General features: G+C 22.9%; 1 protein-coding gene across 1 annotated transcript in view; it reads left to right on the forward strand.

The window, feature by feature from the left end:
* The first annotated feature begins 1,910 nt into the window (after positions 1-1,910).
* Positions 1,911-16,655, forward strand: part of LOC113557471 — a 205,246-nt gene continuing 190,501 nt past the window's right edge. The window contains exon 1 of the mRNA XM_026963013.1: positions 1,911-2,105. Within this exon, the coding sequence (XP_026818814.1) occupies position 2,105 (1 nt within the window). The 5' untranslated portion in view covers positions 1,911-2,104. The remainder of the gene's footprint in view (positions 2,106-16,655) is intronic.

A 16,655-nucleotide genomic window follows, 5' to 3' on the forward strand; every position in this document is an offset into this window, starting at 1 on the left:
AAAGTTAGGTTACGTGACAAAATGCTCACTTTCTTGCAATATAACAACTGTTGTGTAATCTTAAAAGTGTCAATAATGTTATTAAAAAAAAAACTATAAAGATAGAATACAAAATGTTTCTCGTTGTATATTATTTAAATTATTGGGTTAGTCAAATATTATTTGAATTTCTCTCGCACTTAAAAATAAATGGGAATAACTACAGATTTTAATATGATACATCTTAAAGAATGAAAAATGTAGATGTAATTTTAAAAAACATATGTACCATATTATTTACACGATCAAAATTATTTTTTCATTGCCATGTACATTGATATTCTATTCAGTAGTAATATTATAATTATACATTACAAACTGTAGTTTTATTATTATAAATTTTATTTATTTTTTTAGATTACAGAAAACAAGCATCCTTGTATAGAAAAAAGTTTTTAATCAATCAATATAATACATTCGCATAGCTCGTGGTTAAGGATCCTTTATATTCAAAGTAAGTGATATTAAAGCAATGACGTTGCATTTTACTCGTATACTCTCATATCTCAATAATCATATTATTACGATGACTAAAATGTTTTCGGTATTAAATATTTAAAAGGAAGTATTTAACTATTGTGTATAAAAAATATTAACATGATAACAAGATTTTATGCCATCTATCAAAATGTATCTCAGATATTAAAGAAACTGTAGATTCAAATATATGTATTTAATACATTACACGTTTATGTTAAATAATCTGAAATTCAAGCTGTGTTGTATTAAAATTTGTGTCATACAGTTGTATCTGATTTAAATTAATAATAATAATAAAGACTAGTCATGTTCTGCATAAAATTGAATGTATAAATAGCATTTTTTGTTTTGTTCTAAAATGAATTGTAATAACTAATAATAAATACTTTCACTGTTGAACGCATTATGTATGGAAATAATGGATTATTGAGATATCAATGAGCAGTTACATAAATATTATTAAACATTAATCAATTGATTGTAGTTTCTAACAGTACTAGTCTACCGCTACGCTAATATTCTAAACAATAAATATGAAGTGTTCTGTGTACCTATCATAACATATAGTCAGCAGGTATTGTTCTATTAAAATTGTTGTGTAAGAGTAATAATTCTGTAATTATAATACAAAAACAATTTAATAACTAAATTATGTAATAACAATACACACTGAGCATAGATTTATGTAGATATACGTAGTTGAAATGTATTATAAAATATTAACTTGCCCGCGCATTTGTATTTGTACAATACCATATTATTATTGAGTTCTTTGTTTTACAAAAATATGTAAATATACGAATAAAGGGAGTGTATATTTAGTTATTAATTATGGTTATAATAGAAGGTACTAAAAATATGTTTGTATTTAGTTACATTTTAAGTTTGGCACAACAAATTTATTTTGATTGTAATTGGTGTAATTTGATTTTCTTTAAAGCCGATCAGCGTCCATTGTGAAATAACCATTTACAATTTCGTGGGTGATTATATTATAAATTACCATGTTAAAATATTATAGTTAATATTGTATTTTTATGATCGAATTTAATTATTATTTTTGAATTTATGACACATCATACGGAGATGCCTACTGCTTGTCATTGAATTTGATAAGTATTTATCGAAAGATTCGTAAGAGTTATAAATTGATTAATAAATTAAAAAAAATATCTTATTTACCTATGATACTATAGAAAATTTTTTTTATAAAATCAACCGTACTTTTTATTACAATAATAATTCAATTACACATTGTATCCTGTTTTATTCGCTGTGACACACGGACTGCCGCTTCAGTATATTATTACACTCCCCAACGTTCGGGTATGCGCGAGATTTCCTCGTGGTTTTCCACGTCAGTCGAGTGGCGTGTTCGGCAGTATTCGGTGGTGTTTTCTCTCGCTCGTTTTTATATGAGTATCGTAATACGTTTTTCCGATGTTTTGAGATCGGCGGCGACCATTTTTGATTTTTTTGTGTTTTGATTTTTCCGTGTTTTAAATTTTGCGATTTTAATTGAATCATAATTTTAACCACAATGTTAAACAATTTACCATAACTTCGAAGAGATTCAATCGGTCAAAGTAAGTGTTTATAAATGTATGATATATATATTTACGTTATATAATTTATTATAGTTGTATAATGCATATAATAGCAATTATAAATATTTTTTTAATGAGTGTTTAATTCGAAAATCTGAATAAGATTACTGAAATAAATCTTATGTATAGATTATAATTATGTGCGCTTATGTATATACAATAATTATTATTAGTTTAATTCCAAAATTAAATGTCAAATATTGTAATACTGTGTAAAATTCTTCAACGGTGGTATATTATTTAATAAAATTTAACGTACAATGCGCAAATAATAATTTTTAAACTTATAATTTTCAATCCAATCCAATCCAATTATAAACGATATTGCACCTATAACGAACAGTAAATTGATTTACGATTCAAATAATTATACAGTTGTATTATTTTAAGCAAAGTTTTAAGTTACTGTAAAGAATATGAAGAGCTTTTCAATTTTAGAATTTATGAATTTTTAATTTTTAATCTGAGGCATTAAGAAAAATTTATTTTATGAAGAAAAACAAAATCTCTAACTGAAAATATGATAAATATAAAATTAAGAATTTTATGCACATTTTCGTTTTTATGAGGTCTAATAATTTCATCCATAGTTATAAAATGTAATCTATACAGTTAAAATATAAATTTGTGTTTTATAAAAATGATTAAAGTAAAATTTAATTATATTTTGTTTATATCAAAACGCGGTACCTTAAATATTTTTATTTACACATTAACATCAAGTATTAAAACGATTTCGTAAATTTTACTGTAAGAGTATACAATTGATAAAATTATATATCAACATTTATTTAAAAATATGCATATTCGTTGACTAGAATAAAATTTAATAACATGTTTAAAAGAAAAAAAAAATATATATATATATATAGGTATAAGATTAGGGTTAAATAATTTATGTAAAATTTACAATTGTTCAGTTCCAAACTCTTTTTTTTGTATTGTTAAAACATTTGATACAGAATCGTTATATTATAATAATTTATCTGGTAATTAAAAAATATATTTTTTTTTGTTATAAACTTTATATACTAAATTTCTTATACGTATCTATTAATTTTCAGTTTACTTATAAAAACTAGTTGTCAGTGAAAGAATTGATATCATATTATTATGAAGTTTTATTTTATGTAGGTATTTAATACGTAAATAAAATTTTGCTCCCATCCATCAATCATCAAAAATTGAAAAATCGTAAATACGCATGCATTGGTTAAGTTCAAATACTTCATTTGTCCACAACATTTATATAAAATATCAAATAATACGTACTTATATTTCATAATTTTTCAGAATATAAGATTGCTTATGTATGTTGTTTCATTCATGAAAAAATTTGATTAATTTTTGAGTTGGTTTTTTTTAAATACCTATTGGTAAAATACAATATATTTTGATGACATACTATATAAGGTGTTTGGTAAAACCTCTCATGAGAATTTACTAATTATAAATATAGATATAAGCTCAATATAAATAAAATATATACAATATATATATGTGGGATAGTAGTCAGTTTATAAATTAGTAAATCCTCAAGGGAATTTCATCTAATATGGCAATATATATATATAACGGAAGTGCTTATTATTTAGAAAAAAGTTAAGTTATAATTTGACTCCACGAATAACTGGGTTTTATAATTTTGATTATTATACATATTGTTGGCCGATATAATGTATTTTGTATATTATTCAATTTTAAAGAAAATAATGAGTACGAAGCTATTTTAAATCGTTAATTATTGTTAAATTATAAAGTTATAACTACACATATCAACATCTTGTCATTAAAATAAAAATTTAAAGGATGTTGCAAATGTATTTTTTATTGCAATACTTTTCTGGCTATTCAATGATTTATTATTGTGTAACCCCTAAAATGAATGAAGAATAATATACTTCAATTAAATTTATGATAAAAAATAATATGATTTACAATTATAATAAAGTTGATATTTATATTATCACAAAGAAAAATAGTATATTATTCCATCTATGTATATACTTATAGTTTGTATGGTTATAATAAATTTGAGAAAAAAAAAATTATGAATTTGAAAATTTGAAATTTTATTTTCGTATAAAATATAATATAATTTTTGAACGAGTCTTAGAAACTGTTTAAAATATATTTTAGTATTTAAAGATCAGTTTATGTATTTAATTAAATATAACTTAAATTTTTTTCGCTAGTAAAATAATACATATTGAGCATTTTTTTGGCATATTTGCACTTTTATTTTAGATTATTTTTAATAATTTAACTTAAACTTTATTTGTTATTTTATGTTTCTAAATAAAAAATTCAATTATGTTTATAATTTATGTACAGTATTATTCTTGATAATGTTATAAATATTGTCAATATTATATTACTATATTTATATGTTTTTTATATTAATGTTTAAATTGTAATATGATCCTGAGTCCGTTTGTATAAAATACATAAATAAATAAATTATCTATGCATTGTCAATTTTCGTATATGTAATTTCAAGCTTCATTTATATTCGAAATTTATTGTGATTATATTAATTTATTAAAAAAAAAATGAATTTTTTTGACACAAAAGTAGTTTAAAATTTATACAATGAAAATAAAATGAATATAATTTTTATAGAGTATATAGAATTTTATTAAGTTATGTTGATAGTCCATTGTTGTTAATTCGTTTCATGGATAATTAATTTTTATTTTATTTTACTTTTGAGCATAATTTATATGCTTAAGTACACTTAATAATTTATGTTTGATAAATTTCTATGTTTTTTTTTTTAATGGGGAATTAGTTTATAAACATTTAAAAAAATTCCATTGTCTTTATAGAGATTTTCTGATGATGAGAATTCTATTTTGGCCTATATAAAATTTGGATAGTTGATTAAAATGTGCTTGACTATAATGCTTACGTTATATGATGGGTACATTTAGAGAGTCTTAGCCACTAGGTACCTCTCAGAGAATCTTATATGACCAATTCTGAGCTTGAGTTCTTGTAGTTTCTTCTATATAGTTTAAATTAATCAAGTTCGGCTAAAGATTAACAAAGTGCTTTGTTTCTTAGTTTTTTTCGTAATATTGTTACATTATTTTATTAATATCATTACATTAAAAAACGTGTTTTAATTATTTAAGTAATCGAAGAGAAAATCAAGAAAAAAATCTGAATTATCCAATATATATATATATATTAAATATAATAATAAAAATACTTGTTTTAGAAAAAATATAATAATTTTCTGATTTCAAATTTACTTATGGTTTGTTTGATATTTTATTGAAAGATATTTGTAACAACATGTTAAGTATAAATTAAGGTACTCATCGTATTTTTTTAGATCAACATTTTAATACTATTACCTCATTATTTATTAATAATTAAGGTTAGCATCATATATTCTATACTTAAAATTAATTATAATTAGTATGTTTGTTTATTAAAAACAAATATGAATGGTTTTCAAATAATATTTTTGAGTATAAATGTTAAAATTATTGTTACGCATTAATCAAAAAATTTTATTATCCAAAATTAGAGTTATTCACTCTAGTAAGGCTAATAATGTAATACTATTAATTCCATAAAATATTTTCGATAGATGTTCTTATCCATTTATAAGTTAAAGTATACTAATAATAATGAAAAAAAAACATGTTTTTAAATTTTAACTACTTAAATTATCTTATCATTTTTAGGCATACTGGTTTGCAATTCATTGTAATTAAATTTTATTCTATGCATTTGTGCTATTTAAAAATATATAAGATAAGCTGTATTATCAGCTTAATATAAATATCTATACCTAGTTTGTATGTTATATTTATAATTTAATAGTTATTGGTAATTAGTTATTTATTTACTATGTAGCTATTAAATAGTATATTTCGAAATAAAATATAAACTTTAAACATGTCTTAATATTTATACATTATCTGAGAATATATTATGAAGAACATTTTCACCAAAAATTTGAACGTTTCTTATGATAATATATTCAAGTTGATATTTATTAAATATAATATCCAAGCAGTAATTTATTATTATTTTAACTTTTGAGACTTCTTTTATAGTCGTTACTTATTCAGCAGCATTCAGATAATAAAACAAAGGAAATAATAAGGAAATTGAACGAAGATGATACTTTTGGCGTCGGATCTAATGAAATCATTACAAAAAAAAAAAAAAAAAAATGATTTCTTGATATAAAATATCTAAAAACTTTTTCAGACTTAATAAAATAATATAGAATACAATAAAAGTACAAAATCAGTTTTTTTCAACTACTAATATACAGTATATAGATACATGTTCAACGTAAAACCATAAATCATTGAAAATAAACATGTATGTTTCTTGAGATATGGTCCGATGCTAATGAAATGATCATAATTTTATACATGATTCATTGCATGGTTGTACGAATTAGAATACACGCCAGTATATAAAAATACGAAAATATATGTATTAAAAATTACTAAAGATAAAACAAGTTAAATAAACAATAAATAATTTGATATAAAAACGTGAAGTTGAAATCGACAAAAATGTTGTGTGTGTAATTTATTTCGACAACTTTGTAGAATTCTTTTTCAATCTTTTCTTTATCATAATTTATAAAACCGAAGATAGATAAACCAAAGTATCGTTTACAATTTTAACGATAAAAAAATGAAATGTGTATTATTGTAATTATAAAATGCTATGATATTAATGTTAATATTGTATTTTAAATTATAACATTCAATTTAAATTGGTTTTGAATCACATAGATAACATATATTTTTTTACACAGTACATTATTTTTATAAGTAGACTACAAATACTATTTTAAAGAAATTATTGCGTTAATTATGTTCATTATTATCATATAAACTTTTTTCTCTAATTATGCTATTGACTGAAGAGTGTATACTATTCCATAGTCATTTATATATTTTAGTTTTCAAATTATCTTTTGTTTATAAAATATTAGATATTTCTAGAGTAAAGATTAAAATTCAAATAAATGTGTAGAATATGCATTTACAGATGTATACATATGCAAAAAATCACTTATTATGATCAATTAATTTATAAATATCAAATTAAAATTTAGTATTAGTTATTATTTATTATCACCAAATATCTCCTATATTTTAAAATTAATAACTAACTTAAAATAGGTAAAATATTACGCTAAAAAAAATTAAATGTAACATTGTGTAATGTAATAATTACAATATGTATAATTTTCTGGTTAAAACTTCTAAAGATTATTTCGTAGCATATTTCTGAATTTAAAAACATATCTTACGATATAATATGATACAACAGGTGTATAACAGGAAACATTTTAAATTGAAGTGGCTCAAAATTATTCTACTCACTTTTTTTTCATTTACTTCATTATTTTATTCATTTTAATTTAGAGTATCTGAAATGTTTTGAAAGTATTTTATTTCTAGATTCGTTATCTTTGTTTTATTAAAATCATAGAATATTTACTGTAAGAAAAATTATAATATTATTATTATATTATTTTAGAGAACGTGCAACTTGCTCGTGTATACATTTATTTAGAAATACGATTAATATACGTTTTCTTAAAATAAGTATGTACCTAAAGAGTTTAGTATTAGAATCTACGCATTATGAAACGCACAGATTTTTAATCAGAATTGTTCTAAGCCAGTTGTCATATAAATAAACCAATTTGCATATAAATCTAATCCCTATTATTACCACAGTAAGAGTCGCATGCTGGAGAAGTTAAGTCGAAAAATAGGCGAATATTAGTGGGAGGGATTGTGGAATTACAGGAATTTAAAAAAGGCACATGTCTACGTTTGACGAGTATTACTATTTTATAGTAGACTCGTTACAAAGAATGAGTAAGGTGTTTAACCACCCAAAATGCTTTTTAAAATATGTTTTATAATATAGATATTATTTATATAGATCTTCATGATTTTTATAAAAATCGATGTCAAATATTTCTATAATAATGCCATAACCATAAATTAATAATATTTTTTGAATGATATAAATATTTTTTTTTAATTTTTTTTTATTGAAGACGAAATTATGAATTAAATTAATAATTATAATTATATTGAGAAATGTTTGTCTGTATATTTTATTGTTTTATAGAATATTAGAATGTTGTCTTAGAATTATGTTTTATTATTATTATTAATTAGATTCTATTTAAGTTAATTATTTATGTTTAGCACAAACTTAGGAAAATAATTTATAGCCTTAAAATATTTAAATTCTATCCCTATTTAACTCTATCAGTTCCGAATTATGATTGAATATAGATATCGATTTTAATAAAAAGCTTTTACTCGTAAAATTTTAAATTTTAGACCATTTTTCAATAAAAAAAGATTTTTAGTTTTTGTCGATTGTCAGCTGAAATATTATAACTAAATTCCTATGGCCTATGTCGCCACGCATATTTTATTGATAATAAAAAAAAAAGAAAATTATATTTAGAGAAAATATTTTATCATAGTATTTAAGAAAACACAGATACCTATATTTTAGTTTAGTCACACTGTGAAAATTATCGTCGATTTTAGTTATAAACTGTAATTTTTAGTAAGTATGAATTATTTATTTTACAGGGCATCAGAAAATGTAGTATTTATAATAAATATAACGTATATGTTTAAAATGTTTGCAGTTTAGCACATGTGAATTAGTTTAACTACATTTTTTTTTAAATTAACGTAAAGCCTTATTTATAAATTTTAAATAAAATTAACAACCCTTCTAAAATTTGATTTGATCTTTATCAACGTTTGACAGCTGGGTTAGATTTAGTGTCATATAATAATAATTATTATTATTGTTGTTTAATGATGTATGTTTAAATAAGAAGGTCAGTGCAGAATTATGTTAGTCATAGGTTTTACTTTTATATAAAAAAAAAAAATCAAATTTAAAGTTTAAATGGTATGTACACTGTACCTACAAGAATAAGATTATTGAGCCGGTCGTAATTTGGGAAATCTAACTTATATGTTGCAATAGGGTAATGTAGGTTAATGTCGTATAACCACGCTTTAGTGGGTATGAAAGCCAAAAGGGACGAGTTGTCTGAATGCATTTGCATATAAGATTGGCATGTTGGACCGACTTTACTCTCAAAATATGCATGATGTGGTATACGACTCAATATACTTTTATAGTGGAATGAGGTTACGATTTACGAACTCTAAGGTTGACCAGAAATGAACAATTTTCGATAGTTTACATTTGACAGCAGTCCATTCTAAGCCTTAAATAGTTTAAAAAATATATTTTAATAAAAGTTCAAAATTGAAAAAATGTAATTTATTATACCTACTATTGAAATAAAAAGGCACCGTATTAAAATACATCGCGTACCCCACCGATTTACGATTTTCAAGTTTTGAGTTCAACGTAAATACAATAATCTCAGTACCATAACATAGTAAAATATATTAATTATGAAATAGTTATAAATTTATGATTCTGTTGGTATAATTTTCTTATCGATTAGGTATGATATTCGTTTTTTTAAAGCAACTATAATATAACATAATATTATATAATTATATAAAATATACATATTGGTACTTATTAAAGTAAAAACGAATTTCAGCAGCCATTCACTATTATATAAGTCTAAAATTGAAGTATGAAAAAAAAAATGATTGTTCTTAATGAATAAAAATAAATTATTATAACATTATACTCAACACTGTTTTAACAAAAGTAAAACAAAAAACCATTACTCAAGATCAAAATACTGTAGAACTTATTGATTTTATTTGAAAGTTTTTCAGAATTACATTTCTAATCCTGTGTGGTTTAATTAAATATATACTAAATACTGAATAATTTTGTTGGTTTAAAACTATTTAATACAATGTAAATATTAATAAGTATGAAATATTGAACTTAAAATGTGTTTTCTCGAATTATTCTAATGTTAAAAATTTGAACAAAGATTATTTCAGTGTCAAGTGAACAAAGCAAATGACATTAATTTTATAAATAAAATAATATTTAATTTAATTGCTCTTTATCATATATACCTAGAGTGAGTTGACAACGTGATAAGATACATAGGTTATAGATTTTCAATGACCTATATCTAATAACGAATTAATCATTAATGTGTTTGTTTAGAAGTAAACTGTTTCGAAGAAATTTCAGATTCTAACTGGAGTGAGATATACATAAATTGTATGACATAAGAAATAAAAGGATTTACTTTTTAAAAACTATAATCGTGGAGTTTATGCCTTTAATTTTGGAATTTAATAGTTATTAAAAATATGTAAATATAAATTAATTAACACTTATGATATAGTGTAAACTATTTATTGTTTAATTAATAAATTAATAAAATTAATTACATATTGCTAACTTATAGGTTTTGACTGTCATAGTTGTCATGTATATTTTTTATTTTGACTTAAACTATTATAAACAAATAACAAAATGTTTTTATGTATTACTAGAATCATTTATTGAAATTAAAAAGATTTTGATATTTTATGTTATATTATTATTAACTAGTTAAGAATCTATAAATCAAATTAGCGAACAAATTAAATTAATTTAATATTTACATAATTTAATGAGTTATCGACAAACACAATCACAACTCGAAAATAACTAGTAAAACTGTATTTAATTTTTAACTGAATTTATCAGGTCTTTGAATTGTTGGAAATATTTAGAAGTGGATTGGAACAGCATGATTTTTAAGTTAAAAGTATAATGGTTTTATTGCCGTTCAAGAAGAATTTATAGTTCATGTTTTATTTTAAAGTTCATTTTGGAATTTTATATATCATTGATTGTTAATTCAACAGTTTTGTGATCGATTGTTGGTAGGTATAATATTCTGAAAACTTGACATGGCTGCTATTTAATTTACAATATAGACGTCCAGCGAGTGATTCGACAATATTAAACACTTCAAAAGTCACTAGAGGTAAAAACACCGAATGAACGCATACGGCCGTAGGCTTGAAAACTGTGGCAATGTTGTCCACAAAGGACTTTACGAGTGGTTTCTCGATTATTGGAAAGTACTACAGTAGGTAGAACAGAACAATATTATAGAATATCTGTTTTACTGCAATTAGATCCGAGGTAATGACCACGTATATCATATTATTATTATTTCTTATATTTTCAAGTTCTATATAACTGAATAAATGGTTTTATTTAGCCAAGACAAGGAAATATTCGTATCGACTAAGAGATTATGATAATGATGATTCAACCACTATTATCATAATCATTGCCTGTCACTGAAAAGGAGCTTAGATTGAAAAATAATGTATCTATTATATTCGTTAACCATTTTTCTGTAAAATTAATGCTCCATGATATCGTTATAACTTCAAATCAATGTTTTTATTGTTATGGAAAAACGAGTAAAAAATAGTCTAATATTGCGAATTATAAACGCAAAATGAGTATGAATTTTGTTTTGAATAAAGTTAAGTTAGAAATATTTCGATGCGTAAAAATGTATGGAATTTTTACAGATTATTGTATCAATAATATTATGGAATAGATTTTGTATAGCGAGTAATTAAGCGTATATGAGGTGATGGATACATTTTTTTACTTGCGTGTACTGCTATAACATGACGGGAAAACTGTTTGAATAGATCAACCAAACGTTTTAGAAATTTCATCATTACTGCAGCTCGACGATGAGGAAGGTTTCAGTAAGAGTATATAGTATGTTAGTCAACAGGAGCATCGTATCAATGCGTATAGCTGATGCACGAAGCTATTATGGACTAATGATGATGGACATGTAACCAAACAAAGATTATATAATACGAACATACATGAATTATGATATTAAAATGAGCGGAATGAGCGTTGGTTCATAGTTAGTACACTTAATAAATGTGTCAAAACCAAACTTCTAATAATTAAATAATAATGAGAAATTGTACGTCCTATATTATTGTAATATAGACTATTACTAAAGTAGATTACTATTTAATCGTTAATATCGTTACTAATTATTTTCATAGCTTTTCTATACGCTATCAATGGTATTTGTGTATTTTATTATACACGAGTTCAAAGATTGTACTACCTATACATAAATATAATATGCATGTTTTTATAATACTTCTATTATTATATTTCATTTTTATTTATAATTATAAATGTTCAGTATTTAGGTTTTGTAATTTGAACAATCAGAGTTTTTTTTTCGAATTTCCACTTACTGGATAGTTTTTACTGTTATAACCTCAAATTTGATGAAATAGTTGAATAGATATATCATATTATATTATAATATGTGTAATAATATATTATATTAGCAATACATCCGATTGTTCATCAACTAAATTAAATAAAATTGAAAATTTTTGTTGTTTCATATTTTTTTGAATATGTAATAATATTTAATGCAGGTTAAATATTTTTACACTGCAACCTTTTTTTATTTACTAAAAATGATCCGTAGAAAAAACAAACTAGGTATTTAAGCTCTAGTTTCATCTAAACATGACATAACTAGTTACTGAAAGTATAATATATATACAGTGTTGGCATGGCACATTTAAGGTCTCTGGAGAATTTTTTCAAGGGACCCCATACTTAAAAAATACAAAAGCTTCGAAAAACTAATATTAAAAAATGTATTATAATATGTATATTTATTATAATGTTAGTATAAAATTGGCCATTAATATTTATATAAATTACATTCAATTCTGTGGTAATATATTCATTGAAATATTAAAAAGTTATTATGAATTATAAATATAAATATTCACAATTCAGTTTTGATTATTTTGTGTAAAAAATGTATTTGCTTACACGAATAATTTAATGATTATAATTTATAATATAATATTTTATTATTTTACTACAGTCAGAAATAGCCAACTAAACAAAATTATAAATATTTTGTTTATAACTAAATATGGCTGGCGAGTGGTGACCATTTAAGATATTAATATATTATAAGCTTTTTTGATGGATTGAATAAGCGAATAATAATATTAAAAAACAATGATCTAAAAGTAACTTTTGTTATTCCGTGAAGGGTATGTAGTGTGTTTAAAGCTGTCAACAAGTGTCTTCTAGTAGGAATAAGGGCAGGTGTTGGTGTATCATAGATGTAATACGTACATTTTGATCAATGAAGTACCAATACATTTAATATTTTGATATATTAAATTTAACTACGATTCGAGCGTGACATACAGTAAAAGGTAAAAGTCGTCAAACATGATGTTTTTGTATATTTATAAAATGGTTAACACCTTAATGGATCGACGATGAACACGTACAAAATAATATTATGCATGCACACAACTCTAGGATAATGAGCTTTTATTAGAATGTACAAATGTATCATACACAGTTGATAATAAGATATAGCTAAATGAAGAAATTATAAGTCGTATTAAAGATTATTTAAATTATATTTTAATTATGGGCAGAACAGGGGTTATGAGTTTCTTCTTATACGGAAGGGTAGGTTTAGTAGTAAGTACTTTATACGAAAAAAAAGGAGACAACTCTTTCTCTGTTGTATCAAGTTAAATTCGAATAAAATTGATTTTATCATGTGTTATATGATATAGAAAATAAAAAAACAGACCATTAAATGTTACGAAAAAAAAAACGAACCCACGTCATAATGTCGTATTAAAAATGTCATGAACACAAATATATTGTGATGTTAGAAATATGTAAGAATACAATATATTTATAAATTTATAATATATTATGCATTATATCTATATTATTATTAAATTGAACATTATTTTTTATCATATACGTACTAAGTACATAATCATAGTTAATAATTAGAAATTAAATAATAAATAATAATTTTGCGTTTGATGTTGAAAATTATGCAATACTTCACGCGGCTAACACTAACTGTCGTTTGATGAAATTTCATAATTTTCACGTATATTTTTAAGTCTAATTATAGAATCTTTGTATTTTTTCATTGTTTTATACCAGCAATATATTGTTTAACTCAAAAATGGCTTAACCTCTGTTTTCGAAAAAAAATAAATAACTATTTTTAAATTTTATATTTGTGATGTCAGAGTCAGTATGCGTTAAATTAAATGACTGTCAAGTTGAGAAATTTTTGAAATACTTTTAAGTCTTACCCCATTGCTTCTTTAACTCCACCTTTTGCGATATTGGCTATATGGTTATGATTAGAAGTATGAACTAAGTATTGGTTTGTTATATTATAATCGAATAAAATGATATCTGGAATTATTTTGCTGGTGAGTTTCTGCTATGATTGCAGTTTATACACTGTAATTTATTATCGTAGGTGCTTATAGTTCTCTAATCTAATCTAATCTTTCTAACGATCGAATGAAAACCAGAATTGTGAGCTACATTTGTGACTGCGCGGCTATATTTACTACCTGTGACATTTTGTTTCATTAAAAATAAATTTTATCGCAACATTTTTGCTGCGATATTCTGACCACGACATTCGACATTTTGACGGGACAAAAAAAAAATGATTATTTAATATTGAGCTTATATAAATACTATAAAGTATATTTTATTTTATTATGTTTATGTAATATTTTTTTATTTTTTTTTTCAAACAAATGTAATTCTGATGATTTTTTATTTTGAATTAACAATTTTTTGAATTAATCTACAATGTTAAATAATGTTTGCAAACTGTAATAACGTTTTTAATAATCAACGTTTTAAATTATATTTGTTTATTTCATAACAATTATAAATACATTCATATTATATTATTCAAACTTTTACCTTTGCTTAGAAAACAAATATAAAAGGATATGTATTTATAATTTTGTAATCATTCATTTTCATATATTTTTTATAAATAAATTATAACATAGTAAAAAAATTAACATCGAATATAAACAGACAAAAAAAAAGGGGATCTAAAGGAAGATATAAATATATTTTGTATATTATATAAACAACACAACTTCAATACTATAATTTGATTAATAATGCAATATCAATTTTTAATGTTTTGCCAAATTGTTTCTAAAACAATATCGTATAATTTACGAGTTATTTAATTAGTAGCAAAAGAAAACATAAAAAATTGTAAATGTTGATTCAAATAATTATGTTATCTAAAGTTATTTAATTTATAGTTCTAAAAAACAAAACAATATCTGTAGACCTAAATTAACGGGAATTGGAACCAGAACATTATCAAATTATGAACTGAAATCTCATAAAAAATCCTTGTTTCAGTTTTTTTGGGTTTTATTGATTCCATAAAAACAGCCTGCTTTGAAAAAATGTCTATATTGATTCTATTGGCTATTGTTCATAAAATTTCTAATACTGTTCATAGCGTTTAGATTAATTCTGTTTAATTAAAAAAAAAAAAAAAAAAAAATGGTTTAAGTGGTAAAAGTGGTTTTGAAAAGTCTGAAAGTTGTAATATTATATTCTAAATGTATAATAATATATTTAGTATAATTAAAATAAATTTAGTTTTATAGTCTTAATATTAATACCTATGTGACATGTGTAAATGAGTATAAAATATATTAAAAACAAATAAAAATATTTAAATATCTAATTATTTTTGGTAATTTATGAACTCATGTTTTAAATAAGTAAAAAAGCTTAGACATTTATTCATTATTCAAATTTTTAGATAAATTTAAAATTCATTTTTTTATATTTGTTAAATACACTTATTTTTCAATTTTTTTGATTATGTATTTCATTTAGAAAAATGTACCTAACTATTGTTTTATAATTTTGAATTGAAAGACTCACAGAGTCCGAGTTATAAGAATTACGTTTTGATAAACAGTATCTATCGGATAACTAACGGAGTCGATGAAAATCAACGGAATCGATAAATGTTCATTTTTTAAAAATCAAAGTTATATCAAAATTAAAGCCAATAATTCATGGTATAGGTTGTTTTGGATTTTACTAGTTTAAGCTTGTTAAGTTTTTGTTTAATAGTCATCTAAGCTTATGTAATGCATGTCTTATACTTTTGTGTTGCGTTAAAATAACACAATTATTTATCGATTCTTGTTGGACTCCCGACCGAGCAACACACTACACACTTTATCGGTAGTGGTGCAGACAGTGTCACAGCACAAGCTCGATTAATAGTATGACAATATTTCACAATTATAATAAAAATTATATTGGAAATTAAATTATGATATGCTCTAAAAAAAACATTACTCATAATGATTAACATTCTGTTAAATATGTCGAGATTAGATACGCAAAAAATCCCTCCAAACTAATTCATAATATACATTTTTAGCATCCAACAAAAAATCCATTAAAAGTGACAATTTAAAAACAATTTAATTTCAAAATCGGCCAACTACTAAGGATATCAACAAATTTCTCGACACCTGTCAACAGACAAAAAGTACAGAAATGTACTAAAAGAAAATGCTCAGGTTAAAATTTTTGTATAAACAATAGCTAATTCTGCACTTCCTAAAATAAAACACGATGTAGTTATTTATTCAAAAGACGGAATTAAACAAATCTAATATATTA

Source organism: Rhopalosiphum maidis, chromosome 4 (assembly GCF_003676215.2).
Source record: "Rhopalosiphum maidis isolate BTI-1 chromosome 4, ASM367621v3, whole genome shotgun sequence".
NCBI lineage: Eukaryota > Metazoa > Arthropoda > Insecta > Hemiptera > Aphididae > Rhopalosiphum > Rhopalosiphum maidis.